General features: G+C 31.6%; 1 protein-coding gene and 1 pseudogene across 1 annotated transcript; both read left to right on the top strand.

Annotated features, from left to right (window-relative positions):
- Positions 1–1,842: 1,842 nt before the first annotated feature.
- On the top strand, positions 1,843–1,961 carry LOC136987480 (5S ribosomal RNA; annotated as a pseudogene).
- A 5,574-nt stretch (positions 1,962–7,535) lies between these two features.
- On the top strand, positions 7,536–26,514 carry ATPsynbeta (ATP synthase, beta subunit). The gene is made up of 9 exons (XM_067285190.1): positions 7,536–7,693; positions 16,516–16,695; positions 21,256–21,552; positions 21,633–21,817; positions 23,780–23,938; positions 24,039–24,161; positions 25,572–25,784; positions 25,866–26,067; positions 26,146–26,514. The coding sequence occupies exons 1-9, from the start codon at positions 7,576–7,578 to the stop codon at positions 26,238–26,240; spliced, it is 1,572 nt and encodes a 523-aa protein (XP_067141291.1). The 5' UTR covers positions 7,536–7,575; the 3' UTR covers positions 26,241–26,514.
- The last annotated feature ends 360 nt before the right edge of the window (positions 26,515–26,874 follow it).

The raw sequence follows: 26,874 nt of genomic DNA, 5'->3' as shown, positions 1-26,874 counted from the left end.
TGCCCGTCGTCCAGCCGGTATTCTGGAATGTGCTCTTAGGTACAAAAAGGTTGGGGACCCCTGGTTTAGAGTATAGCGGTGTGAATTTCATGAGAGATGTAATGTGTATATAAACCATTGCGAAAATTAACAATTTAATGTATTTATTTATTTCCATTTTGCTTTAAGAACTCTAACAATTCGATTAAGTCTGGGCTAAACGAATATTAACAATAAAGAAAGTTAAAAGTATCTCTTAAAGCAAGTGAAAAGATCCATTTGTCGTCTTTGTGACGAAACGATCAACTGTTATCTAAGTGGATCTTTGTCGGAAAATCATAGCCAATAATTGTGATATTCGGCTTAACAATGTTCAAAAATATTTAAATTTAAAAAGTTCGTAGTCTGAACTTACCAATACAATAACTGCAAATGATGCAAAACTCAGAAAAACGCTCGAAATCAATTACTTTAAATCTCGCTCACTGAAAATTCGGCCGCTCTCAACAATAAACAACCGCTCGCAACAAATCGTCGCAGTTTTATTGTTTCATCGCCTCGAAATTTATTGTAAAACGTTTGAATTTTTGACCGAATTTCGTGATTTTTCTGCCTCTCTGTGGCTGAAGAGACGGATTATCGCGGATCATTTTTAGCATATACATTCATGTTAACAGTAATATGTATTCGAAAATGTAATATTCTCGTGTTTCGCGTCTATATTTAGACGAATAAAAATTTCGATTTTATGATGATCATTCGAATCAAAAAAAAAAACTTCAAGTCTAGTAACCCCCTTTTATCTATCATATTGTGATTTACTTGAGTGGTTCTCTATATATTCTATTAATAAGATTGAACCTTTGTTAAATTGAAGTGTCTGAATATTACAGACCAAAGCTTATACGTGATAAGGACTACGGAGCGAGTTACCCGTTCTGAAATATACGAAAGATCAAGACATCTATTAAGTGACTAAACATCCCTCTTGAGAACGATTTACTTTTGCATTTATGACGAATTAGAAACTTCATTCTAGATGTGTTAAACTATGCGTTAGACTCTGTTTTCTGTTAAGACTGATTGTAAAATTGGAAAAAAAGTTCGTCAAATGATTATTGCACAAAGCAAATATATACATAATTTCAATACCGTTTATTTTTTCTATAAGTTCAGTACCGTTTTTAGGGGAATTTTGTGATAAGTTTACTGTTTGAGTTTACTGACACCCTCTACTTTACTGTTAAGCTACGTAATTATAATAGGACAAGCAAACTAGACGCTCATTGAGTTGCAATCAGAAAATTCCGCCTGTCTTTTTCTTATCTCGAGAACGGAGTTAGATAGATAAAAGACGAGATCAGATACGGAAATTTAGGGGCAGCAGGAGTCCCGACTATGTACCAAGTATCTACGAACTTCCGATGCAAACCAAAAGTCGCGTTATTTCAATTGAAAAGTTTTTCCCTTAAAGCAGTTAGATAGATGACTCTATTCTTAAAGGTAAAGTATGACGTACAGGGGCAAGCCACTACTGATTTGGTTTGGATATTTTAAATTAAATAAATGAAAAAGTTAACATTCCGACGTTGTGACGAATAAAAGAATTGCTAGTGGGATTTTTAGATTGTTTATTATTTATAATATTACACATATAATGTCTTATTAAGTTAGTAAAATTGACTGATATTGTCAATTTTTAATAAACTTTTTCCCCCATCGATCCTGTCGATGTAATATCGAACGCTTTAAGAAAACCTGGTTTAAAGTGGAATGTGATGGGAAGAAGGACAAAAAGCGATATTCGAGGCGCGAATTGGGTACAAATATGCATAAGTGATGCTGTTCAGGCGGTTTTTTTCGGGCAACGGCCATACCACGCTGAAAATACCGGTTCTCGTCCGATCACCGAAGTTAAGGAGCGTCGGGCCCGCTCAGTACTTGGGGCGGAGACGACCTGGGAGTACCGTGTGCTGCTGTCACTATTCGTTTACTTTCATTCTTCAACCTATCTCTTTTTCTTTCGTCTAATAAAATTTATCACTTGGCGTAGCAATTTTTCTTTAAAGATGCGGGACACAAAGAGCCTGTTTCGTTTTTCGTTGGCATCTCTTGCTTTCGTTTGAGCGGGCTTCAAATATGCAGGGCATAAAAAGTTAGTTTGAGTAAAAATGCCTACGGGAGATTCCATCTCTTTACTCGAGCGGGCCTAAGAGAACGGCGACGCAAAGAGCTTTTTTTGCCTCTCGTACATTACTGAAGTTCACTTAATCGCAATTTTTTTTCGCGAAATCTTATCAAAGAAACGCGGAACTTTCGAACAAGTTTACGTTTAACAATAACCACTCACAGTAGAAAAAGCCAACAATACATTTTAACAATTCGTCGAGTATTGTTAGAATATATTGTTAAGACCGCGTGACGAATTACGATCCGGTCATATTTTTACGTCACGTGTTACATAAAAACATTAATCGGTTTGAAATATGTCAGAAATGATCATTTTATTAAAACAATGTTTATTAGAAACAGGATTACCTACAGTTTTCTAAGTTAAAATAATGCTTTTTTTTTAATACTGTAAATAAAATTATAGAAATGTCGATCATTCATTTATTTTAAAGTAATGTTATCTGTATTTTTGAAAATCCAAAGAGGAATTTGTAATGATTGTAGCATGTTGCATGCCAGGTAATGCTACCAAAATGTCTTAATACACAAATCAGAGAACAATTTTTCGAAGGGCCGATTTAGTAGGATCGTTGCAATTTTTATTATGTGGAAACGTCGGCTTCGACTAAAATTGCTACCAATTGCTACCAAGAAAATCGTGCAGTATTCACTCTCCTTAAGAGTTAACTTAATCTGTTAGAATTACGTGATTTTGTAAATTTCAATTTCTAGTAACTTGTACATTAAACTTTTATTTTTAATTCAAACTCTGGTTTTAGAATACAACCGTCAGTCTGCAGGATAAAAAAGCTAAAATTAAATAATAATAATAATAATAATAATAACAATAATAACAATAACAACTCTCCCGTGGTCACCACCTGGTCGTGGGAGAGCCCAGTAATTTTATTGATCCATAGAGCAATGCAGACTGGAGCACAAGCTCCTAGTAGGGACACCCATGCCAGTAAGGTCTATGGGGAGAAATGAAGCTAAGAGTGACCACACCCACATTCAGTGGAGATATTTATTATGGTGATAACTAGATCAAAGTGTGATACCGGCTCGGACGTCGCCCGGGTTAACAAGGTCCGCGTTCGTGAGTTAGGCAGAGGCTCACGTTCGAAAAATATGCCACAGTCTCCCCTGGTTACCGGTGGCGAAAGCAGCACCGGCCCAAGCATGGCTACTGCAATGCCCTCAACAGATGTGAGGAACCAACCCAGCCTTGGTGTTTCTGTGGCAATGCATCCACAGACCACAAAGGCTAAAAAACCACGCCAACGGATGAAATGGACAGTAGAAATGAACGAGTTTATCATCCGTACTTATTACACGATCACAAAACTCGAAACAAACATGACAGCATACAGACAACAACTACACCATAAATTCACACAACAATATCCTCACCTCACTGTCACTGAACAAAGGGTTGTTGATCAAAAAAGAACAATTATACACAACAACCTTATTCAACAAACAACACTTGAACTTATCAAACAACAGGTTGCTGATCAAATACATCAACAGACAGAAACATCTAACATTAATGAAGATCATGTAACCTGTCAGGATAATCCAGCAACAAGCATTGATAATAACACACATACAACAATTACCACTAATGATACTACAGACACTTCCTCGTCCCTCACTGATAACATAGACATGGATTTAGTAAATACGCTCTCACTTATATTTCAGGAAACACTCACTAAATATACAGGCACAGATCCCACACAACGACCACGAATACCAAAAATCAACACGTCAAAGAAAGTAGGAAAAACACTAAATTATGTAAACACTCACTTAATACCACACTACATTCATTCAATTTCTACACTCGCAGACATTCATACATTAGTTTATGCTGGGGCAGTCACAGTAGTGACACACCATGGACTGAAAGTACAGTCACAGACAAATACACAGAAAACACAATACTATCACAAGCCTGCCTGGCAGAGAAGAATAGAAATACAAATAAATGACATTAGACAGCAATTAGGCAGGCTGACACAATACACTAAAAGCAACATAACACCCAAATTAAGGAAACAGCTCAAAAACATTTTCAAGAAAATAAAAACACATACAAAACATGAACATCACAACACACACATTACAGAATACATTGATACACTAAAACAAAAACTTGCTGCCAAAGCACGTAGACTCAAATGATACAAAACATGTACACTACGAAAACAACAAAATAAATTATTTACAAACAATGAAAAACTCTTTTACAGACAAATTAATAACAAAGCAAACACTGATACACAGCACAGTGGCACACCAACAGAAGAAGAACTCACAACATATTGGTCTTCTCTTTGGTCCAGTGCTGTCACGCACAATGCTGATGCAGGCTGGATCGAGGAGGAGAACAGAAACTTGCACAACATACCAACTATGCCCTGTGCTGAGATAAACATACATGATTTCCAATACACTATTAACAGAACACACAACTGGAAGACACCTGGTGTAGACAACATTCACAATTTCTGGTACAAAAAGTTCACATCACTGCACCAGGAACTAGCTAAACACCTAACACACATCATCATCAATCCACAAGACATGCCAAATTTTCTTACTCAGGGCATCACCTACATGAAACCTAAAAACAACAATACCACAGACCCCACACAATACAGACCAATTACATGTCTTCCAACACTGTACAAATTATTGACATCCTGTATCGCAAACAAAATATACAAACATATTGAAGAACACGACATTCTAACAGAACAACAAAAAGGTTGCCGTAGAAATCACAAGGGATGCAAAGAACAGTTACTCATAGATTCAGTCATTCTACGGCAAGCACACAAACAACACAGAAACATACACATGGCATATATAGACTACAGAAAAGCATTCGACAGCATTCCACACAGTTGGCTGCTACATATTCTACACATGTACAAAATACATCCATCACTCATTGCATTCTTTCAAAACACTATGCAGCACTGGAGAACAACACTACATCTCAGGGTTAGTAACACTTCCATACAAACAAACCAAATTTTTATTAGGCGAGGAATTTTTCAAGGAGATTCCTTGAGTCCTCTCTGGTTCTGCTTAGCTCTGAACCCATTATCCAACATGTTAAACAACACGCAATATGGTTACAATATCAGACATGAAAAAACAACACAGTTTACACTGTCACATCTCATGTACATGGATGACATAAAACTTTATGCATCCACACAAAAACAACTTCATCAACTCCTACAAATCACACATTCATACACCAAGGACATACAAATGGAATTTGGCCTAGATAAATGCAAAACACTTCACATAGAAAAAGGAATCCTGAAGAAAGAAGATTTTGCACTTGGAAATGGAGACGTTATTGAATCCATGGAAGAGGGCGAGTTCTACAAGTATTTAGAATTCCAACAGGCCAAACTAACAGAACATACACAAATAAAGCAAAGATTAATTAAAGAATACCAAAGTAGGTTAAATGCTATTCTCAGAACACAGTTAAATGCAAAACACACAGTCAAAGCAATAAACACATATGTCATTCCAGTACTTACATATTCTTTTGGAGTTATACATTGGACTCACACAGATCTCGAGCAACTCCAAAGGAAAACAAGAACTACACTTACTAAGCATAAACAACACCATCCTAAATCCGCCACAGAAAGACTAACCCTTCTACGTAAAGATGGCGGACGTGGCCTGATTGATATAGTTAACCTTCACTACAAACAAATACAGTCACTGCGAGAGTTTTTCTACATTAAACAAGAAACATCACAATTACATAAAGCAGTAACTCTAGCAGACTCAAATAACACACCATTAAACTTACACTCACATCATATGGACACAACACAACATATAAAAAGCATAGACACCATTAAGCAATCGTGGGCTCGAAAGGCACTCCATGGCAGACATCCTTACGACCTGGCCCAGGATTTTGTTGACAAAACTGCGTCAAACAGCTGGTTAGCTCGGGATGCCTCTTTGGGGAGACGGAAGGATTCATGATCGCCATACAGGATCAGGTCATAAATACTAAAAACTACAGAAAACACATACTCAAAGATGCAACACTCACAAATGACACATGCAGAAAATGTCACGTCATGCCAGAAACTATACAACACATCACCTCTGATTGCAAGCTCTTGGCACAGACAGATTATTTACACAGACATAATCAAGTAGCAAATACAATACACCAAGAGCTTGCAAAGAAACACAAATTAGTAGACATCCACGAACCATACTACAAATACATTCCACAGACAGTATTGGAAAACAACACGCACAAAATGTACTACGAAAGAGCCATAATCACAGATAAAACAATTTACCACAACAGACCAGACATCGCACTCATTGACAAACACAATAAAATCACATACATTATAGACATATCCATTCCAAACACTCACAATATACAAAACGCATGCACTGAAAAAATTAGCAAGTACACAGAACTCGCCCAGGAAATAAGGCATCTGTGGAGGATGGATAGGGTGCTTATTGTACCTGTTGTTCTCTCCTCTACAGGTGTCATACCACACACACTACACAAAAGCCTGGGCACATTAGAATTGAATAGAAACACATACATCACACTACAGAAGGCCACTATATTGAATACATGTCATATTGTGAGAAAATTCCTGAATACAGACACACACACTGATACACTTCTTTAATTTTTGTTTTGGTTACTATGCCTTGACTTTGGTCCGGCATAGTACACAGCCACCGGTGTTAACCGAGTATATCTCACTTAACCCAACATAACTTGGAGTATAATAACGTAAAAACCTTTCTTTTGTACATTTTATTATTGCATGTGAAAATACTAACACTTAACTGATAACGAAAAAAGCTAAAATTAGTTTTTTAATTGAAAAACATGCTTAAAATACTTAATTGATCAATTCAACCTTAGATGGCGCTTACTTGTCCGGTGCTAAAAATAAGTCACCGGAATTACAATTACGTGCACGAAGAACAATCTTGTAGCAGACAATAATAAAATATTAAATAAAAATTTATTAAAATATAAATATATATAAATATAATATTAATCATATAAATCTATCAAAACATAAGAATAGCACGAAGACAATCGTATAAATTAATTTTTTAATTTTTGCATTAAAAATGAATGAGATATACAATTGTTAAAATTATTTTCTATTAAAGATATATAGCAATTTTCAAACGTTTTAATCATCTGCAGTAAAAATTTAAAATAAATAAAACAAATAAAATTAATTCCTTAAAATATATTACAAAAATAAAATAAAATAATAATTTGAAGACTGTAGAGCGCACGCTCAGAAGCGTTACCGTATTTATGGTAAATTACCGGAGCCTGACCTCTCGTCAGGACGACGAGATACGCCGGCAACCATGTTGGGTGTTTTTGGTCGAGTCTGTTCTTCGGTTCTTAAATCCAGTAAACCCGGTTTAAATTTAATAAAATTACAAGATTCATCGTCGAAACTCGTCCCCTGTCTGTATGCCATACGTAAGTTGTGTTGGTAAAGAGCTCAATCTTGCATTTTCTATAAAAGTTTCCGGTTTATCCATAAGGTATTGGCGGCCGCCATTTTGTATTTGGATGAAGGGGAATTTTATTCAAGGATTTAAATCGAAGTATCGATCGAATGCGATTAATAAGTATAAAAATGCTGTTTATGAATCGTGTATATATGTTTGTATTAATTCAAGCTGTAAAATATCTACATGAAAGATTTATGAGTTTTTATATATGTGAATTACGGTATATATCAAGAGCATTTAAGTATTGTAACTAAAATATCATTTGCGGGGAAGTTTTTCCATTATTTTTATAATATGAAAAAACCTTCCATGCTGTTGCTATAATTGTTGTTATATAAATCTATTTTGCATATTTATTGCATTTCTGTGCATATTTTAAAGTTTCTATAGACTTTTTTTTTTAGCACTACTACACTCAAAATAGTTAAAGGAGTATGAAAAATGAAAACAGGTGTACTGTGAGGTGTTTTGAAAATGAACTTCCAGGTCATCTGGTTTAGTTTGTGAAATGATTTTTCTCTGCTAATTTGAGTTAAAACTGGGTTTAAAAAGATTGGTAAAAGTTTTTTTTTAGATTGCTTATTTATATATGTATATACCAGGCATGTTCCAAAATGATTTGTGCTAGGCTTGTGTGAGCATGTTATTTGGTATGTGAATTAATGCACTTGAGATCGTTTGGCGTACTCCCCTGCAAGTTTGGTATGTTACCATTTGTCTGGCAACTTTGTGGTTATGTCGTGGAATAATTCATTTTGGATGTTGCTCTACTACTCATGGAAGCCAATCTAATTTGTTGAGCATTAGGAGTCTATTTCCATTGCAGAACTCCTAAAGCCAGTTATAAACACCCCTGTATGCAGCTGCTTCCTTCCTACAAACTGTTCTTGGATGTTGAATTTCTATAGGTGAGACCTTTTCCTACCACAGGAACCAAATGGTTCACCTTAGTCTGATAATCTCTTTCCATTTATTTTCTTTTGTGTTACTGCATCTGATTATAATCTGACATATCTTGCTCCTGGTACATACTGATTCTACTTGCCCTCTAGAGTTTATATCAGGGATGAGCATACTTTTTTAGCATGTTCCACTATAGTGGTGAAGTGCTTATGTTAGGACTTTTGTGTGTTTATTAGATGTGCATGCACATGCTACGTTCAGCCCATTTATTGCACATGTCCACATGCATTCACAAAAGGAACTGAACATTTTCGTTTATGGTCACTGTAAGCTATAGTAAAAACTACCCAGTTCCTCTGGAATCTAAACCATGTCCATTACTTTATTCGGTGAAAAATTCTTCTGAACAACTACATGATTCCAAGAATTTAAAATTTGTTTTAAAATTAATATTTGATTTGCTTTTGTGGAGTGTGCTATCAGATTGGCTTGACCAAGCTTGTTGGATATTGGCCACAAGTGAACTTTATAGACTTCCAGTGGGTAGCATGCATTTTTTCTTAAGAGTTATAGGCTTTTAACTCTGCTGAGTACAAAACATATTTGATGACTTCATGTACACTAGCTACTCAAATATATGCTGACTTGTAATATATAGTTTATTCTGAGCCTTTTTAATGGTTAAATTTATGAATGTTTTTTGTCATGAATATCAACTTAATTAGGATTGCATAATTGCACAAGACAGAAAACAGGAAAGTAAAACTATGTTGAAGTCATGGAGCTTTAAATTAGAACCTCAAGGGTTCAAGTTGTTCACAATTTGTCTATATAATACTGAGTAATGACTGTGCAAGTAGTTAAACATGCAGGTGGTGCCGTTTTTGCACATGACTACAATGACAACAATAATTTCGGCAATGTCTTCTATATAGAAATGTCTAAAGTTTACTAAACAATTGATATATTACTGTAACTTTGTCTAATCAAACTAAAGTATTTTTGAATGAGAACTTGTTTATTTTAGGAATAATTAGTAAGATAGATTATTTGCTGATTATTTAAATAGTATAAGTGTTTTAAGAAATTTAGATGTATATATGACTATTAAAGTCAATTTGTGGAAATAGTTTTTGAGGGTCAATTATATTCAGGGTTCCTACGCACCTGGAAAGTCAGGGATTTTCATTAGTTTTGGAAAAAGTCATGGAAAGTCAGGGAATTTGTCAAAAATTGTCAAAAAGTCAGGGAATTTGTCTCCTTAACTGCCTTGTTGATTTCGTTTGCTGAATATGGCTGACTAAGCGTAGCCATCTGCAGGCGGAAGAAGTAATGCTGCAATCTTTAATAAGAAAATATACTAGAATACGTTTTGAATCTGAAATGGCTCTTTTCATCGTTCTAAAGCCATATAATTTTACAGTTGTGGATTAATAACAGGATAAACTACTATTATGTAATAGTGTTTAATTTTTAATTTTAATAATTCAGCGATTATAAAAAGATGAATTTGTTAATTAGAATAAAAAATAACTAATTAAAAATTAGTTTACAAATGTTTAAAACTTGAAATCGTAATTTATTAGATTGTTCACTTCAAAATAGTTAAACAGATCAGTAAAAATCCGTGATTTAGTTGTTTTTCACGTTTAAAACATTACTATACAACATAAAAAATTATAAATAGCTATCTGACATTTACAGTAAAATGCTGGTGCCGACTAGTAGTTTTTTACATGTATTGTTACAACTTTCCTTGAAAAGAACTGTACTGCAAGCGTATTTTTCCCCCTCTCCCGTTAATTTCTGCAACTTCGATACATAGTTTAATAATTAGTTTAACAGAAATAATGTTGGGTAACAAATATCCACTGATTTGGCAAATTTAGGCATCATACTTGTAATAGATATACTGTAGTTATCGTTTTGAAAATCATCTAGGTAATCCGATAGTTTAACCAATGTTAACTTGCTTATAATTAATTATAAATTTAAAAAGCTCAATCTTCCTTACACACCGGTGATTCAATCAAAAAATACACTTACGTAAAACCATTCGTATTCGAATTTATTACTACTAAGCCTGAAGAAGAGCCTAGAAGAGGCTACGAAAACGTTTGCGACCCGAATACTAATCACTCCGGTTATCTGGTTTTACGTAAGTGCATTTTTTAATTTAAAAAGCTGGTAAATTTTTAAAAAATTAATTAAATTACTAAAAAATTAAAATAAATTTTATTATCTTTTGTGCGAAACAACAACAAAACAATTTTTATAGTTACCTTGCAAAAGAAAAAGATTTGTAGTTACCATTCTACTGAACTTTTATATTTTATTACCATATAATTGTAAATTCGTTTGATGTTTATTTCTGTACACTCAAACCTGTTTTTGTGCGGTATATGAAAATTTCAATCAAATTGGAACATAATTGACTTCTGTAAAATTTTTTAAAACTCTATTGGATGTTTTCTATGACATCAAGTTTTTTCATTTTTTATTAAGTAAAATTTTTTTCTCTTACCTTTTTTTCTGTCCCCTGGTATTTTAATAGCATCAGAAATATTGTGTTAAATGTAGACTGCAGGTGTGAAATTTCATGCCTTGTTAAATGAAAGAATAACACTTCCTGCAGCTATATTTATCAAATAAAAGTATTTTTTAACTATTTAAACTTTTTATATAGTTTTTCTGTAAAACCACTTTTTGCGGGAATTATTTCTCGGCAAATTTTTTTAATGTTAGATTCGTATTTAAGTGGAAATAATTAATATAAAAAATAAACTTCTTAGAGGAATTTTTCCCCCATCAGAGATTGCAGAAAAAGGCCCAAGGAGTTAAAGAAGCAATTCCTAGTTATTTCGTACGATTTTGAATTATTTTTTAAGTGAGACTTTTTTTATGCGATCCCTATTCACCGCATAAAAAAAAATACTTTTTGTGTTGCGAAAACTATTTTTTATAGCTACTCGTGCGTTTTTTAATGCGTTTTCTTTTATGTGGTCCTTATCCACCACACAAAAACAGGTTTGAGTGCATTTATTTTATTTAAATTCTATACATTTTAAGAATCCTAATTTTCGTAATACTATGACGTCATAGAAATACAAGTCTCACTAAAATAGAAAAACGTAAAAAAATTAAATTATTAGATGAAAAAAAAGGAATGAGTAAAAATTTTTTTATAGAAACTTGAGAAATAGTCAAGACAGTGCAGCTCTCAAGATTGATCATTTGGATTGGAGTTGGATTTTCCATTGTTTGAAAAGACAATGTATACTTCTGTGAACTCGGATTCTTCGATTGACGTAACTAAATCGGAGAATCCATTAGATCCCCCATCATAAAGTGTGGGTGATGGTCCGAAACCAATCCAGGAAACGATTGAGGGCTACCTTTTCCTTCCACAAATTAACAGTTGCCTTTCAAAAGGAGGACTTTTCTAACTCAGGAAAAACACAAGTGATATATGTTAGTGCTAGACATCAAACAGAAATCAAATGAACTTTCCTTTCCGGATTGTTCACTGAACATTGCTCCGGATTCCACTACCACCACTATGAACTTAAGACGAGAAACGAAGACAACTTTAGCTATATTGTAAGCATATTTTTACAATAAACGGGTTAAATGGTAAAGAGGTGTCTTCGTCCGTCTGTACCATGTTTCCCACAACTTATTAGTCCCTCGACTTTCCTGACGTTGCGAGAATTAACTTGATCCCTTTTATTTTCGCAAAGGAAAAGAGTATCATATCTCACAAGTGAAATGTGAAGTTTCAAATCTTATGTTCTAATTGACGTTTGAAATTATGTTAAACCTGAGGAAGGCTATTTAAGATTGCTGAAAACATTAGTTCATTTATTAAAATTTGCTATAAAAGTGAGAAAGATGGTTTGTGATATGATTTGCAATAATTATAAGATTTGTAATTAAGGGTTAAAATAGATAAATTTTGTCTGCATTCTTAAGAAAATTTTATGCAAAGACAAAATTTAATGCGAAATTAAATAATAAATAAAAATTATTAAAAATAATTATTAAAACTCTGGCCTTTACACCAAAACCAAAATCAAAATGGCGGCAACAAAACATTTTTTTTCTTTTAATGAGTTGCCAATTCAGCTAATTTTTTGCTAGATTTAGTGGATTTGTTAGAGAAGCTATAGTAAAAACTTACACCTATCCCTCTTTATATACAATCTATTTTTACACCATTTTGAAATAATGTGGTTGACAAAAGAAAACTATTTCTTTTTTTACATAATCGATTTTTTTATGAGGGAACAAATGCTTTATTTGAAAATTTTTAAATTTAACTTTTTGTTAAAATTATGTTGCTGTTTAAAAAAAGTTACTCTTTTTGTTGAAAGATTTTAAAATTATGTGTTTCTAAGTCAAGAGTTCATTTTAAGTACAGTACAGTACTATTTGTATATCAAAGCATAAAATCAACAAACAGTATTCTATCTTGTATTTACTAGATTTACATACAAATAATATATGATAAAATAAAAAGCTCATGTTTCATTTGTAAATTGCTTATTTTTTCATTACATTGAAGTTGTGGATTCTATCATACATTTTTCTACAGGATGTATGCATACTGTATTTTTTTAATGTGGCAGTCTTTGAAACATACAACTAGGCAAAAAGAGGGATAGATATACTCAATGTTCGCAGTACATAAAATGCTGTTTTATTATGTCGATATTCCATACCGTAAGAAATGTGAGGGTCAGGGAATTTGGACAAAGTTGGTCAGGGAAAGTCGGAATTCAAAACAAAAATTTGAGTAGGAACCCTGTATATTTTAATCTGTACAGATTAGCATTTGAATAATTGCCATTCAGAAATGAAATGCTGAATAACAATTGACTTTCTTGAAGATTGGAAAAATTTGTATCGTCTTTTTCCCTTAAATAATGGAATAACTTTCCAGCATTTTCTCATAACAATAATGAATTTTGAACAATGAACAATAATGAAATAATGAATTTTTGTAGTGTAATGTTTAAATCGTTAGACATCATAATATAGTGTCATGACAATTTCATATATAATGTGAATTCAGGTTTAAGTATACTGTAATTTAATGTTAAAATGTTTTTATTAAATTTATTTTGTCAAATTCAATTGCTATTCAAACAAAATTAATTACAAAAATATTTGAATAAATGATTTTACCATTTTTATGGTTGGGGAAATGTAAACTTTCAAGTAGTATAAATTTACTTATATCGTACTTGAAAGGTCAAAAATGTTTTTTTTTCTTGTATTTAATTTTCAATTTTACTTCAAAGTACAATTTTTTTCCTCTTTCAATTACTAAATTTTCACTCTGTTAATTGTTTTAAAGACTTCTTGTGCCAATGGAGATGTTCTTTGACATCACCATTCATTCAGACTTGTATTCAGTTCTGGATGCCTAGAAGAAGGCTTGGTAACCTAAACTATTAGCATGTTTTTTTTATATTTACAATTTGATTTAAGCATTTGGTTCTCATTTATATTTATTGTGAACTGTTTTGGTTCTTATGTCAATTATTTAAACATTCACTAAAGAATTTTTATTCTTTTGTTGATTAAAAGTTCAGTAAAACATATTTTCAATGAAAAGTTTAACAATCAATAAAATTTGTTCTGAAATTATTTCAAAATGAATAAGGTTGATGAAATATGACTATATCTGGTCATTGATATTTACATAAAGCAAAATTTGTTGCATAAGTTTATATTAAAATTTACATGCTAGCAAATTTGAATATCATGCAAATTCATGCTTTTCTATATTCAAATTGAAAATTGATTTTAAATGAATATTTCTAAGAGTGGTATTACACTATATGATTTTTATGAAAGTTTTTTCTGTACAATAAAATTTCACACAAAACACTCAATTGGAATCTGTTTGGAATTCTATTGTATGATAACTGATGGCTGTTCAATGTCATACAGACACATTTTCTTCTGAACACTAACCAAATACATCATGATTGCTCTCATGTGTTATACAATCAGAAATAACTGTGTGTGTCATGTGATGTAAATTCATGTTAGCAATAGCCTAGAAACTAGTTAGTTTTTCAGTTTGACCTGAACTGTCTTGATAATATATAGAGAAACTGCATTAGTAATGTAACACCATACAGAACCAAATAAAACAACAAAATTAGACTCAATAATCAAGAAATAACATTTTTGGTCATCTTTAATGATCGTCATCAGATTAACATTTAATATTGAATGTTTTAAAAATATATATATTATGGAAATAGAACAAATATGTAAAAGTTGTACAAGATTTAAATTAAAATGTTTAAAGAATATCACTTAAGATTGGTTCAAAATAACTGGCACATAAATACATTGTGATACTTACACTCAAACCTGTTTTTGTGTGACTTTTTATATGTGCAATGTGTTTTGTGCAATTATTTTTGTTCAGTATACCAATTTGATTGAAATTCATATACTGCACACAAAAATTCACACAAAACAAACTGCACAAATAAAAAATCACACAAAAATCGACTGCACAAAAACAGGTTTGAGTGTAATTGGGATCTCAAACCAGAAATGCTATGCCTTTGATGTAGTTTAGTAATTTTTGCTTTATCTCAATTGACCTTGATAAAGGGCTATGCGGCTAAGGTTCAGTCATAATGTAATGATCTTTAAAATTTTAATTTAAATTTTGTTTGATTTTGACATATTTGTTTTATTTCCATTACATATTCTAAAAATGTTCAATGTTAGAATGTTAACTTGAATCATTAAAGATGAATGAAAATGTTAGTTTGTTTTATTAAATTCACTTTTAATGCATTATATGGTTTTGTATGATGTATTGTCTTTTAATGTTAAGCAAGGCTAAGACACCATTTACTATATCCCTCAATTTCTCATTAAATTATAACAGCCATGAGCTTTTTTTGTTTAATTTCTATTTTTTAGTCTAAATACGTCTTTGTTCATTCATAAGTTCATCTGCAGCCAGCATCAAAATGATTTCTTTCTCCATGTTTTGCTTTTCTGTGAATGGCAGTGTTTATTATTATTACCTAATATCTTATTGACCTTGTGTAGGAAAATTTGCATTGTATAATTGGTTTTAATCGAACCAATGTTGCATCAGTTCCAGGTTGCTTATGATAAAATCGTTCAAGACTCATACAGTGTAATATTATCCTAAATGCATTTTCTCTTTACCTGAGAAGAATTTTCATATGGATGTTATAAATATTAAATTAGAACCATTTCTATAACTAAGTATAAATGAAAGCTGTAGCACTATTAGTAAATAATAGTGTTACTGCTAATGCATAACAGATCCTTAGTGCTATAAGAAACTGAGAAGTCAGTGATAATATTAGAAACTCTACTAGTTACAATGCTGCTATAATAAGTAATTTGACTAGAATTTAATTTCAGAAATATAGATCTTATACCATTTTCAATTTGATCTAACACTTTTAATGTTTCCCCATCAGTTAAAAACCTGAGTTATGTACAGAGTTTGAAAAATATTAAAATAAGTTTACAGATAAACTATTAAAAATTATTTTCCAGAAGTTTTTGTGAGATGATTTTATTCTGATATAACAAATTCAGTTTTATTTTAAGAAATGCACATGTGCATTTTTAAAATAGAAAATGGCAATATACTAAGAATGAACTGGAAACCACATTTGAGCAAAAACAAAATAAAATTTATGCATTTTAGTTCTAACACACTTCTGAATTACATATCTATTTGAATTATTTATCATCAGAAAAATTAAATATTTTTCAAGTAATTATAATGCATGAGTTATATAAAAAATAGTTTTTCAAGATCATTAAAATATAAATCATTAATTTGTGGATTGTTATAAATTACAGAAAATAAAAGGTATGCGGCACAGTCTGCTGCAGCCACCAAAGCAAAAAATGGGAAGATAGTAGCTGTAATTGGTGCAGTTGTAGATGTTCAGTTTGAAGATAATTTACCTCCAATTCTAAATGCCTTGGAGGTACAAGGTCGGAAGTCTCGACTCATTTTGGAAGTCGCTCAGCATTTAGGTATTGTTTTTGATTTTATAATTTTTTAAGATAGTTTTTAACTTGCATTAATGTATGTTTTAAACTTTATAGTGTTGAAATTGAGAATTTAAGCATTTTTTAATTATCATTACTAAAATTTTATTTGTAGAGAGTATTTTAAAATACAGGTATCCCTTGTATAACACTGTAGTTACGTTTCGAAAAAGTGTCATGTTATGTAAATCTGTGCTATACAAAACAAAGGACTAATGCAAAATATGGGATTAGGTTTTCTTTTTACAGAGTATTGTCATCATCTGAGCCTCTTTGCTGATCAGAAATATCAGCAGAAATATTCATTTTTTATTTTTATCATAAGTTTTTATGGATGACAAAATAAAAATAGGTTGTTAATTTAAAATTTGTTATAGAGGGTTGTTTGTTCAATCAAGTTTAGACTGAATTATTATTATTTTTTTAGAATTTGTGTTGTAATATTAAATTTTTCAAGTACCAAGATACTGTATTTTGTCATTTTTTTGAATGATTACTTACCTACAGTTAAAAACAGTTTAATAACACTTACCTAAAAATGTTTAAATAAACTTTATTAAATGCAAAGATTAATCTATAAAAACAAAATGTAGTGACGGTCTTAAGGGCTAAAGTCAAAGCAATGATGACGATGTTACCTGGTTGATAGGAAAGCTTGGATGAAGAAGAAAAACATTGTACAATTAGTTTTCATTAAAGTAAACCTGACGAAATGCACAGAACGAATTGAAAATTTCAATATTCTAAAATTTGTTGGCAAATTTGAGAGAACATGCATTTTTACTTGAATAAAAAAAAAAAATATTGAATAGGAGGAAATGTTAATAATCAAATGAAAAAGTCACATTAACATTTCCTTTTTTTCATGATTTGTGCATGCTAGGATTTTAAATTAGAGTTAAAATGCTTTTGTAAGTGTACTCTTGGGGGTCTGGACTGGATCTAATTTACATGATTCTTTATGGAAAAAATTTATCTGTTATTTGAACAGACTTCTGGAATGACTTCTTGAACTTTTTGATTGTATTGAATTTGAATTGAATTTTCAAATTTGTCTCACTGTATTGAATTTGTCAGATATTTGATCAAAGAGTTGATCTTTTTCTTTAGAAACTATTTAGAAAATTAGAATAATGAAAAGAAATTACATCCATTTTGCAATAAAAAGAATTATTTGTGGAATGCTCAAGTTCTAGGGTTTTTGTGTGAGGTGGTATTAAAGTATTTTGTACTTCCTCCCTGCCTTCTTGAATCAAATTGTCCTGTATGCAATATATGATGTGCTTATTTTATGGCATAGAAAGCCTAATATTGGGTGTTTTTGTATTCCATTAATAACAATCTAATGTATAATTACTCAAGTTGGAACAGAAGAGCCACAACAAGGTGCATTTTCTTGGATTTGTGCATTATCCCTAGAGAAGGCTGTATTACTTTTACCATCTGTTTGTTTAGAAAGCTTTAATACTGTTGCATCTGTATTCTGGAAGTCTTGGTTTAATCTGTCTTCTTCATCATCTATCTTCATATCATGTGTCTTTTTTCACTGTTGCAACCTCAGATTCCTACAAAGTTGTAGTGCATTAAAAGAAATTACAAACCAGCAGTATACTCTACACTGCATTGAGCAGTCATTAACAAATACAGGACAAAGGACTAGACATAAGTACAGTCTATGTGCTGACTATATAAAGGTGGTTAAATTAAAATGTCCTTTGTATGCCTCTCAAATTCATCTGCTTTAGAAGGAACTTTCACTGAGTAGAGGCTGTTAATCTTTTCATTGGCAGGTATTGGTTTGTGCTGGTAAAATCTAGATAGGTTAATCATGTTGCAAGGGTTTATCAAGGTTATCAAGCAAAAGAAATTCTTGAGAGTCAATTATACGAAAAACAGCAGGTATGAAAAATTATTATTTGTGCCAGTAAGGCCGAGGCTCCACTAGCGTAAAAACAGGCGTAAAACCCCTCAGCGTAAAAACTTTTAATTATGTGACCTGTTTGTGCTTGGATTGCGGTGGAAGTCCGGCTATTGAAGTTTTTATGGCGACGGTGCTGTTGAAGTTATACCTGTAAGGTTATATACATGATATATCAATATAAAGACAATGATTATATTCTACAAGTTTTTTTTGTATTATAATTACAAATGTAGTAAAAATAATATTTTTACTTTCGTATATTAACTTTTATTACCGTGTTAGTAAGATAATATACAGCACTTATAAGCTTAGCTTTTTTATTATATACTCCTCTAAATTGAAGACTTTTCCTTTGGCCATCCATATTGTGTGTTTTAGGCATCCATTATTATAATCAGGATACCTCTTGTCGTATATACATGAATACTTTCAGATGTTTTCAATAAATCTTTCCAGATCTATTCTAGAGTAGCCACAAGAGAACATACACAAAGCTCATTTTCCGCCATTTTTGCACTGTATCACAATGACCTAGATTTCACTGACTTCTAATTGGTGGATGGTACCGTTTTACGTATTTGTGTCGAAAGTTGAACACTGCTCAACTCGCTTTTATGCTGGTTTTACGACCTGCTCAGGTGTAAAATATCATGGTCATGTGATTGAAAGCTTTTACAGCGAGGGGTTTTATGCCCGTTTTTATGCTAGTGGAGTCTCAGCCTAAGAGTTAAGAAATATAAAGATCAATGAAGACATGCCCTGGATCTCCAGAATCTGCAAAGTGCCACTCTTAATTACTGTTTTGAGATGATTTTAAAATAGATGCCATGTTGCACTCACAAGATTAAAGGGACATGAGTGGATAAAAAAAAAGCATTCTTTAAAACTTCTGTGACAATTTACACCTTTATCAGTGTTTTAATTTGATTTTACAGGTGTCTAAATTGCTTTGTCTTATGTAACCTTTCAGAAATTAAAAGGTCTGGAGCAGTTTGAAATTTACTATTCTAAAATGATTTAATGCATCAATGTTAAGAAAGCACACAGCATTTCCATTGCATGGAAAACTCTATACAAGCTATCCTGATTGGAATGGGCTGTGTTATGGTACACGGTACTATGTAGTATTTATTATTTAAAATGGCTGATGTACTCATTTGGCTCCTTTTTTATAATCATATGTTACATCAGTGTTTTTGAATTTAAATTTGCTTTTATAAATCTGTAATTCTTTACTTTAAGTATTAATAAGTACAAGAATTTGAACAAACATATTTTAAACATTGTTTTTCAAAATTGTGTAAGTTGTACTTCCATTTGCATTGTTTTGCAGTTGTTGTTTGTTTTTGCTGTAATGTAAGGAAGGCCTTTTAATCAAACATTTGCTGTAAAGAAATGTGCTGAAATTTATGGCATTTCATTTGATTTGAAACTCGTTTTTCTCAGGTGTTTATTTTGGATGGAATGTCAATCAGTAGACATTGATTTTTGATTTTAAACAACATGTATTTTGTACTTTGTAAGAATTAATTTTTAATTTAACAATTTAAGAAGGAAAAAATAGAGCTTAAATGCATTTATTATAGATTGATTTTGGAAGGAACTTCTAAATATTGCTTGAGTCTTTTAAATTAGTTTGCATTTTTTTTTCATTATCCAAACCAAAGTTATTTCTCTTAGCAAAGTCAAAGGTTTAATTATCCAGTGTAACCACATTGTGTTGTCCCTGTTACTTTCATTTTCTTATATATATTGCCTGACTTAGTCTCAGAACTAGTTCTATCAATATATGAATAACACTAATTTTTCCTACTTTTGTTGGTTCTTGAACTATTGTTTCTTGTTGATTATTGAAATATCAGTGCTAATTGGTAACATCTCTGGAGATGATGTCACTGACTATATGATAATTCATAGTGCCATCCCATGGATTTTTGTACCAGCCCATCAGAATACTTAATGTTTTTTGTATGCATTAATGTTATGTGTAAATTGTAATTTTTATATTGAATGTGATTACAGTAATAACAATTTAAAATAAATTGCACATGTGATTTTGGTGTATGGACTAATACATGAATGCACAGATCAAAGTGTAGTGTCATCATTTCTTATAGATTTAATCTTTATAAGCTTGAGAAATTGTTATTTAAGTTTTACATGCAATTTTTAGATTTGAATTATAATTCTAATTGAAGGAAAGTAAATAGAATTCCTTTAAAGTATCATTCAAGAAGTAATAAGTAAATTATTTTCTTCTTTAGATTTATTCATTTTGGTTAATTTTGAGAAATTTTGACTTTGGTGTTTTTCAATATTATGCTTTATTGTAACAATATTATGAAAAATACTTTAATATTTTAGAAAAATTTCTTTGGTCACTTTCAAATACACTGATTTGAATTTTTGAATAGCATGTTTTTTCAAATCTGACTCAAACCAACCAGATTATTGCCATAATACTTCTTTTTACTGCAAATTTCTTTAGGACCATTTTAATTCCTCCCAAACTTTGTTTATGCAATTGGACATATTTTTCATGCCTATTTTTTTCCATAAAGTTAATTAAAAACTATTACAACATGGAGCCAAGACAGTTTTCATAATTTTTTTTTAAATTACAGGTGAGAGTACAGTAAGGACCATTGCTATGGATGGAACAGAAGGTTTAGTGCGAGGTCAGGAAGTAGTAGACACAAACTCTCCTATAAAAATACCCGTAGGTCCTGAGACGTTAGGTCGAATCATTAATGTGATTGGTGAACCTATTGATGAGAGAGGTCCAGTTGTTACAGATAAATATTCTGCCATTCATCAGGAAGCCCCTGAATTTATAGAAATGAACGTTGAACAAGAAATTTTGGTAACAGGGATTAAAGTTGTAGATTTACTGGCACCTTATTCCAAAGGTGGAAAAATTGGTAACTATCTCTAATCAATTTTTTTCTGAATAAAAGATACATGCAACAGAGTTAAACAATATCTTATATTTAAATTCCAGGACTTTTTGGAGGTGCTGGTGTAGGTAAAACTGTACTTATCATGGAACTGATTAACAATGTAGCTAAGGCTCATGGAGGTTATTCTGTATTTGCTGGTGTGGGTGAAAGAACAAGAGAAGGTAATGACTTATATCATGAAATGATTGAGTCTGGAGTTATTAGTTTGAAAGACAAAACCTCAAAGGTAACTTTTTGAATTTGATATTTGTTATAAATGATCTTATAGTTAATCTAAATCAACTTAAAAATTAACTACAAAAATGTTTTTAAAAAGTTCTCATAATTGTTGTCCAGCATAGCTTTAATAATGGACAATAAGGCTGTAATGTTGGGCAATATACAGAAGTGCTCATAACACAGTGTAACAACAAAAAAATTTTAATGTTCCTTTTACAAATTTGATGTGCTAACTTCAATGGAGGTTTGGTTTTTTATGTATCATCAAAACTTTTAGTTATTTTAATGTTTTGGTTTTTATTAATTTCCTAAAGAGTTCCTTTATTTTGGAGAAAACATGGTCATTTTGGTTGTGTAATCTATCCCCAGACTTCTGTTATGTTTGTGAATAGTATATTGATCCTAAATGGATCAAAGCACAAAACTACCACAAGGACTAATTTTTTCACTTCATATCAAGCTTGCTTAAATAATGCCTATGGGAAATCAAGGCAAACTGGTCATTGCATTTTTGCTGTGGTAATTGCAGGCCATTTGGGAAGGTTGGCTTTGGGGAAACAAGAAGATCAATGCCATTTGCCATTCCTCAAATTTGAAGGAAACCAAAGTCATTATGATGATTGGTTTTGTATGGTGGATACTTGAGTACAAGAAGTGAACAGACTGAAATGCCATTATATATCACACAATACTGTTATCTATTGACTAATTCCATAATTGAGCACTGAGCTTTATTCCACAACCATTAAAATGTATGGCTAGAGTGGAGGAAGATATCCAACCCAGTGGTAAGTGTTATGAGGAAAAACATGGACTTCCAAGGATCAAAATACAGCAAGCAGCCACATTTTCAAAATCAACAGGAAATAGATGATTTAATGAGACTTGAGGCTAAAGACAAGCAGCTTGTTGAGAATTTAGTAGTCTAATCTGAAAAAGTGGGTACTGTAAGACAAACTTTATTACTTACATTCATGTTTTGATTTTTTTTCAAATAAAATTTGGAAGCAATGCGTGTAGAACACTGAGGTTTCACCAACACATTGTATAAATATAGAAGAAAGATATCAAGGAAGATGGGATGAAGCCATAAAGGGAGACTACTACACCTGAAATTGATGTGCCACAATAGTAGTACTCATAAGAAGCAATGTTAACTTTTAGGATATACGGTAGAGCGTCATTTATCCGAAAGCCGATCAATCGAAATGTCGGTTAACCAAAAGCGTTCCAGTCGGATTATGTCATGCTGAATCGAACATTTTTGATAGATTAACTTCCAAAATATAATTTTTTTGTTTTTATATTTTTCAATATATTTATTTTGTTTGTGCAAAATAAAGAAATAACTTTTAACAATACAATAGCCACTATTATTATTATTATTATTAAAAAATGTACGTTAGGCTTAACATCAATGAAAATTCAACACGTAGCGACATGCAACAGTGAAAAATTTCAACATGGGGATAGGTTAATATATTTTTTCGTACATAATCAGTTATTCCAACAACCCCAGTCCCCATTTGATTCGGATAAACGACGCTCTACTGTATTAATATTTACTTGCTTTTAAGTATTGTCAGTTAATGCTGTCCAAATTTATTTGTATTTGTACTGTTACATTTCCTGTCATTTTGTCCAATGCTTTGTGATAATTAATTGTATATTGCACAAATGTTTAGATTTTGAAGTATTATAGATTGTGGCTACAATATTGGTGTTGTGCAAGAAATAACATTTTTGACATGCTCACATTAAAATTGTTAAATGTTAGAATATTTAAAAACAATTTTATCTAAATATTTGAAACTCTCTGCTACCATGATAACAATAAAAAATTTCATATATATATTTGTATATGGTTTTTCTTTATATTGTAATAACATTTGACAAGCTTTTATAAAACATGTAAATTTAAAATGTGCATTAAGAAAATCTATGGTTAAGTATAAAACATCTTTCACAGGTATCTCTTGTATATGGACAAATGAATGAACCACCCGGTGCCCGTGCTCGTGTAGCACTTACAGGATTGACGGTTGCAGAATACTTCAGAGATCAAGAGGGTCAAGATGTATTGTTGTTTATTGACAATATTTTCCGTTTCACACAAGCTGGTTCTGAAGTAAGTTAATCAGTCTGTTTTTAATATATAAAATATTTTATTCATTTTTTTTATTTAATTATCATTACTATGAGTCTAACAATGCATATAAAAACTACAGGTATCAGCTTTGTTAGGACGTATTCCTTCTGCTGTAGGTTATCAACCTACTTTAGCAACTGATATGGGTACCATGCAGGAAAGGATTACAACAACTAGAAAAGGTTCTATCACATCTGTGCAGGTAGGAATTTATTTCTTATGCAGGGACACTAAAAAACATTTGCTGTCAATGCAAATATTGCAGTTTCAGGGGTGTGTTGTAGCTTCATGAGGTGCTGGCAAATTTGAATTAGGAGGCCTAATGTTGAGTGTTTTCAGACACTTTTAAGGTAATTTTTTGGGGGAAATATTTTCTTATAAAAGATTGGTTGGGAGTCCTCTGTTGGTAGAGGGTCTCAGACAATTGTCCCTTTTTGCCCATACAATAATGTATCACTGAGCAATTTCTAAGATCTATTCTATTTTTAGTATTGTATTCAATCCTAATTTTTTAAGTTTAATTCTTAACTTTTTTGCTTACTAATTATCTCTAGAAAATCATGCACTAACTTGAATTTAACACTTAAAATTTAATAAGAAACACAATTATATTTATAATATTACTATTGTCTTAATCAAATTTGTCATATATTACTAAAATGAATGTATACAATTGGCTTGCTGTATGGTAGATTTCACTGTAAATCTGTCTCTGTAATCCAAAAAATACTTTGGTAGATGTATCTCACAGCAATTTCTGGTTAGCAAATTGGTTTTTATTTACAATTGAACTACATATGCATTTTGGGTTGGTATAATGTACTCCAACCCCTCCTCAGTGATTTCACCATTATGTAAATTACAAAATTTTTCTTAAAATAGGGAGTGGGAGGGCAAACCTTCCTCATCCGTAACAATCATTTAAAATTTTTTACATGGGTATATAACTGTAAAAGTGTTTTATAATAAATATTGACATATGTATGTGGAGGTTTGATACAATATTATTAAAAATATAACAGTAAGTGTATCAGGATTACTAGGCCAAAATTTTTTGTAAATTGTAAATAAAAACCAATTTGCTAACCAGAAATTGCTAAGATACGTCTACCAAAGTGTTTTTTTGGATTACAGAGACTGATTTACATTAAAATGAATGTGTTAGACTTAAATCATTTTGGAAATAATTTGCCATGTATTACAGTATCAATATAAATGAGCCAACTTTACCAAAACATATTTTAGCTACAGCACAAAACTGATTTAAAGAAACTGAACAATAATTATCTGTCATTTTCTTGTCGTTATTTCCATGATTTTCTTCTGTATTTTTTTTGGAGTTACAGTACTTGGATTAAGAGGATGGATGGTGTTTTGTGGGTGCAAAAATTAAGGCAACATTGAGTGACAACTGCTGTCACCAACTGCTTCTTTTGATCTTGACACTTAAAATAGGTGATTCATTGGTTTGAATCTGTTGTTTTAATGTTGCCTTAATTTTACCACTTGTGTGCATTTGCCTGAAATTTTTTAACTACATATAGTTAAGGACATTTTCAATGTTTTTTTTGTAACTGATTTCTGTATTTATGCAATATTTAAAATTATTTAGGCTATTTACGTACCAGCCGACGACTTGACTGATCCCGCACCAGCCACAACATTTGCCCATTTAGACGCAACCACGGTATTATCTCGTGGTATTGCCGAGTTGGGCATCTATCCAGCCGTAGATCCGTTGGATTCCACATCACGTATTATGGATCCTAACGTTGTGGGTAGAGAACATTATGACATTGCTCGTGGTGTGCAGAAGATTTTACAGGTGAATATATATCACTTATTGGAGTAAAAATGTTTTATTGACAGATGATTAAAAAAATATCAATGTGTTTTTGTTTTTTAGGATTATAAATCTTTGCAAGATATCATTGCTATTTTGGGTATGGATGAATTGTCTGAAGAAGACAAACTTACCGTATCTAGAGCTCGTAAGATCCAGAGATTTTTGTCACAACCATTCCAGGTGGCAGAAGTTTTCACAGGGCAATCTGGCAAATTCGTTCCTTTAGCTGAAACAATTAAAGGCTTTCAAATGATTTTAAATGGTGAAGCCTCATTTTTTTAAAAATATAGTTGAAAAAAATGAGAATTAAGTTGTTAAATTATTTGTCTTGTTTTCCCAGGCGAACTGGATCATCTACCTGAAGTTGCTTTTTACATGGTCGGACCCATCGAAGAAGTGGTTGCCAAATCAGAAAAACTTGCAGAAGAATCATAATTTATGCAATCATTTCCAGTTAGTTAAATAAAAATTATTCATTTTTTTTGTTAAGGAAAAGTAGCAGTGCCGATTTGAGCAAATCATTGAACAATCTTGTAAATTTTGTTTGTAGTAAGGACCATAGCTGTGTCTTATGTCAGAGTTCTGGGTATGGGATCAAAAAGTTATATAAGTGACCCATGGAAATAAGATTGAACTATTGTTTTCAGTTTGAAACCAGTTGAAGCTGGAAATGTAGGAACAATTGTTAATAAAGTATTCTTAAGGAAAACTTGTCCTGCCATTTTTTTCATTAAATGGTTATTTTATTTGGATTAACGTGTTCTAATATGACATGATATTAAACTGTTCATGAAGTTAAATGACTCATTTCAACCTTATTAATTATAAAGCCATGAATTTAACGCTTTATTCAGTTACCTGGATGAGATTTTTTAGTTTTTGAACCATGTTCTCTAGATATTTATGGAGTAATGCAAACCGTGGAAGATGCCATTTGAAATCCCTTATTTAATTATAAAAATAAAAATTACAATAATCAGTTGCTCTGCCCGATATTACATACACTTAAAGCACCATTTTCACCTTTAAAGAGCAGAATTTATATATAAAACACTTGGAGCATTCAATA

This window comes from Centruroides vittatus, unplaced genomic scaffold (genome assembly GCF_030686945.1).
Source record: "Centruroides vittatus isolate TY-2023 unplaced genomic scaffold, ASM3068694v2 scaffold_211, whole genome shotgun sequence".
Taxonomy (NCBI): Eukaryota; Metazoa; Arthropoda; class Arachnida; order Scorpiones; family Buthidae; genus Centruroides; species Centruroides vittatus.
This window is presented reverse-complemented; position numbering and strand designations above follow the sequence as displayed.

Coding starts and splice junctions, on each gene's coding strand:
- ATPsynbeta (XM_067285190.1), top strand. CDS start 7,576: ATGTTGGGTGTTTTTGGTCGAGTCTGTTCTTCGGTTCTTAAATCCAGT. Junction 7,694..16,515: donor CCCCTGTCTGTATGCCATAC/GTAAGTTGTGTT, acceptor TATAAATTACAG/AAAATAAAAGGTATGCGGCA. Junction 25,785..25,865: donor GTGTGCAGAAGATTTTACAG/GTGAATATATAT, acceptor TTTGTTTTTTAG/GATTATAAATCTTTGCAAGA.